The 5,315-nt window shown below is 33.0% G+C and overlaps 1 protein-coding gene across 1 annotated transcript; it reads right to left on the bottom strand.

The window, feature by feature from the left end:
• Window positions 1–263: 263 nt before the first annotated feature.
• On the bottom strand, window positions 264–677 carry EMWEY_00056330 (hypothetical protein, conserved; the record flags this gene model as incomplete). The annotated part of the gene is made up of 3 exons (XM_013480426.1): window positions 264–293; window positions 401–526; window positions 675–677. Coding segments are annotated over 3 exons (159 nt in total), but the record flags the coding sequence as incomplete, so codon positions are not given.
• Window positions 678–5,315: the final 4,638 nt, after the last annotated feature.

Raw genomic sequence — 5,315 nt, forward strand, 5'->3', positions numbered from 1 at the left:
ATATAATATATATATATACATATGTATTTGTACAGCATATGCACATATATATGCATGTATATATATACATACATGTATACGTATACCTGCATGCATGCATGCATGCAAACACATAAAGGAATATAAATACAAAGAAAAGGAAAAAGGATTTATATTAGTAAAAAATAAATAAAAAAAAGGAAAGGGTATTTATATTTATTTTTATTTATTTATTTATTTTTATTTATTTATTTATTTTTATTTATTTATTTATATTGTCTTACCTTAATACCCGCCTTCTCTACATATCCAGCCTGTAAAAAGGCAAAAAAAAAAAATAAATAAAAAAAATAAACAGCAGCAGCAGCAGCAGCAGCAGCAGCAAAAGCAGCAGCAACAGCAGCAGCAGCAGGAGGCTTACAGGTGCAGTAACAATAAATCTATGAGGAGGATTAAGTTTCTTTTTTTTTTCTCTTATTTTATATAACTCTAATGTTGTTGGTTCTTTATCTTCTTCGTATTCTCCTCCATAAGGAAGACTTTTTTCCTATAGACACACAAACCCTAAACCCTAAACCCTAAACCCTAAACCCTAAATAAACCCTAATATAAACCCTAAACCCTAAAAAACAGCATGAACACAACTTAAGGGTTTGGGATATAATAGACAAGTAGCTTGCTGCATATATATGTACCATCCTCTAGGGTTTAGGGTTTAGTGATTAGGGTTTAGGGTTTAGGGTTTATGCGCACAGTTATCCGCAGAACAATTCCTTTATCGTCACAGAAGATTGTATCCTGTACATACACCGCAAAAGAGAATAATAGACAGCGCATGCAGCAGCAGCAGCAACAGCAGCAGCAGCAGCAGCAGAAGCAGCAAGAGGAGCAGCAAAAAGATTGTGGCAGCATCTTATGGTATCCTTTCCTCTACAGTATTTCCTTTGAGGAAATTAGGGTTTAGGGTTTAGGGTTTAGGGTTTACACAGAAACATATTTCTTGTAAGATCTTGTAGATGATTATTTTATTTAGATTGTTTATTATATTGTTTATTAATATTAATTATATATCTAAATATCCTAAAATTAGGGTTTAGGGTTTAGGGTTTAGGGTTTTCGGGTGTATAGGGACCTACGCATATCCATTTTTCCGGTATATTATCTTGTGTTGTATTATTTTGTATATATTGTTGATTATATATATTTATTTGTTAAAATTAAAAATATATAATATTTAGGGTTTAGGGTTTAGGGTTTTGAGGGTTTAGGGTTTTGAGGGTTTAGGGTTTTGGGGTGTATATACAGCTACTTACGCAGGTCCAATTCTCTGGTACCATATCTTGTGGTCTATTATTATTAATACATTGCTGATTATATTGTTTACTAATATTAATTATTTCTTTAGGCCAAGAAAGTTTACCAAAATATAAATGTTTTTTATATAAGGGGGCCTCTTCTCCGTATATTTTCTTCTTTTTTTTATGTTTATCTCCTTTATTATATAATAAATCTACTGTTAATTTATCACCATCTAGTGTATTTATACCTCCCTCCTCTTCCTCCTCCTGCTGCTGTTGCTGTTGCTGCTGCTGCTGCTGCTGCTGCTGCTGCTGCTGCTGCTGCTCGTGCTGCTCCTGGTCCTCTGGGTATCTAAGTGTAGTTAGAGGGACCCCGTGCTGTTTAAGGGGCCCCCTTATATCTAGAGTTATAGGTTTAAGAGGGTACAGTCTTGGGGGCCCCCTGGGGCCCCCTATTAGACTTAAATCAGCAGAAGGGGAGACAGGAAGACGTACATGTTGGCCTACATACACCGCATTATATAAGGCAAGAGTTTTATTTATTAAGGAAAGAAGAGCAGCAGGAAAAGGAGAAGGAGAAGGTAAGACAGAAGGCCTCTTATTATCTATACGATTAGAACGAGCACCATATAATCTGCTGCTGCTCCTGCTGCTGCTCCTGCTGCTGCTGCTGCTGCTGCTGCTGTTAATGCTGCTGCTTCTCCTGCTGCTGCTGATAGTTATGGTGATTATGGGTTCTTGCTGTAAAGGAAGAAAAGCTAATCTTCTTGGAGCAAGAAGGATATTATTCTTATTATTATTATGGTGTCTATACACCGCAGAAAGGAACCTAGAGGGGCCCCTATATACAACAGCTGTTGTATAGTTTATCTGCTGCGGCTGCAGCAACAGCAGCAGGAGAAAACACGGAAAAATTAGGGTACAAATAGATATACGGCTTCTTTGTACTTGTAAGGGGCCCCCATAAGGGGCCCCTATGTAGGACCCCATGGGGCCCCTTCCCCTGGTATTACCATGCGGGGATTTGTGCATTTGTTGTTTTTAACTCCATTTATTGTTAATTAAATAAAAGATATAAAAAAGAATAAAAAAGAAGGAAGTCGAGAGGGGGGCCCCTTGGGGGCCCACATACACCGTGGAGTGTCTGTGCAGCTCTGTGCAGTTTAGGAGGGGAAAAAAGGGGAAAAAACGGCGTAAAAGCGGGAATAACAGTAAATAAATATAATAAAATAATAAATGAATAAAAAGAAAGATTTATTTCCTCCTTTCGTCAATAAATACACCTTAAGGGGGCCCCACGAGTTGTACAAACGGATCGTCTTGCATGCAAGTAACTCGGATGGTTATGCATGCATAAAAAAAGAAGAAAAAAGATGAATTATTGCTTTCTTTTTGAATATTTTAGGAAACTATCACTTAAATAATATATTTAATTGATTATAAAGTTACTTTTTCTTCTCTATCTCCATATAACGATAAATAAAGTCCATTAAATGTCTAGTTTTGCATAAGAATTCAATTTTTTCCTTCTTTTTTGTCTTTTTTGCAGAAAAAGTTCTTAATATCCTTTTGCAGGCAGCTCTTTTCTCTGCAAATATAAATAAATAAAGAGGAGAAAAGAAATAAAATATAAAAAAGGAGAAAAAATGCTTTCTTATGATGAATATATTATTATGAATAATTTTGTCTTTATGCTCTTTTTTTTTCCTTAAGTAATGTTTCTTCCTCAGTATATAATTGGGGTGTATAGGCACCTCTTGGTGTTTTTTTCTTCTTATTTATATGAATATTAATGTGAATTAATTAATTATTTCTTTTTATTTATTATAAAGATGAATAAATTTAATTATATTTCCCTTATAAGAAGAAAAAAAGGAATAAATTTTCTTCCTTTTATTGGTCGTTTTTTCTTCGCCTTTGGTACCCTGCATGTTATAGATAATTATGTTATATCTACTAAACAGGTAAATAAATAAATAAATAAATAAGTAAATTAATTCATTAATTAATTAATAATATATCTGTTACTAGTATTATTTTTATTTATTTATTTATTTATTTATTTATTTATTTATTTATTTATTTATTTATTTATTGGTTAATATGTTACTTGCATGCAGTAAAGAAACACAAAGAAACAAAGACACACATACACGCATGCTTACATGCATGCATACATATATAATAAATAAATAAATAAATAAATAAATAAATAAATTATATTTATTTATACATTTATGGTGTCTGTACACCTCAGGCTCGTGGTCTATCAATGAGTCCAACAATAAATGAGGAAGGAGATCTTCTTTTATATGAATCTTTATCTATAAATTTATTTAATTTATTTAATTCTTTTTCTTCTTTTTTTTCTTCTTCTTCTCCTTCTTCTCCTCCTCCTCCTCCTTCTTCTTCTTGTTCTTCTTCTTCTTCTCGTTCTTCTCCTTTTTTTTCTCTTTTTTCTTCCTTTTTTCCCTCTTTTCCTCCATTTTCTTTTTTTTCTTCTTTTTCTTCTTTTCTCCCTTCTTTTTCTTCTTTTCTTCCTTCTTTTTCTTCTTTTCTTCCTTCTTTCCCTATACGTCGTGGGGATATTGTATTATGTTATTCCCCTGAGGATGCATGCATAATATGCAAAAGGATAGTAGCAATAGAGGGAGATATTTTCTTTACTAAACCCCAAACCCTAAACCCTCAAACCCTAAACCCTCAAACCCTAAACCCTCAAACCCTAAACCCTCAAACCCTAAACCCTAATTCTCCTCCTTCTATTGTTGTATTACCTAAACACTCCGTATGGCTACAAGGAGATAATGCACGTAAGTCTATTACTCCTGCTGCTGTTCCTGCTGCTGCTGCTGCTGTTGCTGTTGCTGCATGCATGCATGCATGCATGCATGCATAATAAAATATTAAAATTGTTGTTGTTAATTCTTTTTTTTTTTCTTTATTTATTTTTTTTATTTATTTAATAATAATATAATAAATAAAATAAATAAAATAAATAAATAAATAAATAAATAAATAAATAAATATTTTTTTCTTCTTTTTTCCTATTTGCTGCAGCAATGTCTCATGATAGTCGTGATTATGGGTATATAAGTAAATCAATGATAAAAGGGAGAGTATTAATTAAATTATTTCCTCCTTCTTTCTTTCCTTTTTTTATTCCTTTTCTTCCTTCTTATATTATTAATCAATTTATTCTTCCTTCTCCTCAACAAGTTGCTGAGGAATTAGCAGGAAAAAAAAGTAAATATTCATCATCTGCTGCTGCTGCTGCAGCAACAACAGAACCACCAGCAGCAGCAGCAGCAACAGATGAATCCTCCTATACAGCTAGCTAGCTAGCTAGCTAGCTAGCTAGCTAACTAGCTAGCTGTGCAGTGCGCTGGCTAGGTAACCAAACAACGCAGCGTCTACGCTACATTAACAGCTAACTATCTAGCTGGATTACGCTAGGTGACAACTAGCTAGATGGCTAGCTAGCTAGCTGGCTAGCTAGCTAGCCATCTACAAGAGGCTCCGTTTTTTTTTTCCTTTTTTGTTTTCTTTGTATAGACAGAAAGAAAGTAAACCCTCTTTCTTCTTCTTACTAACCCCTAGGGTTTAGGGTTTAGGGTTTAGAGGGATACAGAAGCCTATAGCGGTCTTTCTGTTCTCTTCCTCTACAATAAAGGACTCAACTAGGGTTTAGGGTTTAGGGTTTAGACTCAACTAGGGTTTAGGGTTTAGGGTTTAGACTCAACTAGGGTTTAGGGTTTAGGGTTTAGGGTTTAAAACAAGGGTTTATAGTTGCGTGCCCATAGATAGGGGGGGAAGCGCTGCCTATAAGACAGCAAGAAAGGAGCTGCTGTCTTATTTATTTATTTATATTTATTTATTTATTATATTTATTTATTTTTTTTTTTATTTATTTTATTTATTTATTATAAAATAAAATAATAAATAAAAAGATAAAATAATATTCCCTTGCAATAATATATTCAATATATATATAATATATATATTAATATATAATATATATAATAATATATATATAAT

Source organism: Eimeria maxima, genomic scaffold, assembly GCF_000499605.1.
Source record: "Eimeria maxima Weybridge genomic scaffold, Emw_scaff1910, whole genome shotgun sequence".
NCBI lineage: Eukaryota > Apicomplexa > Conoidasida > Eucoccidiorida > Eimeriidae > Eimeria > Eimeria maxima.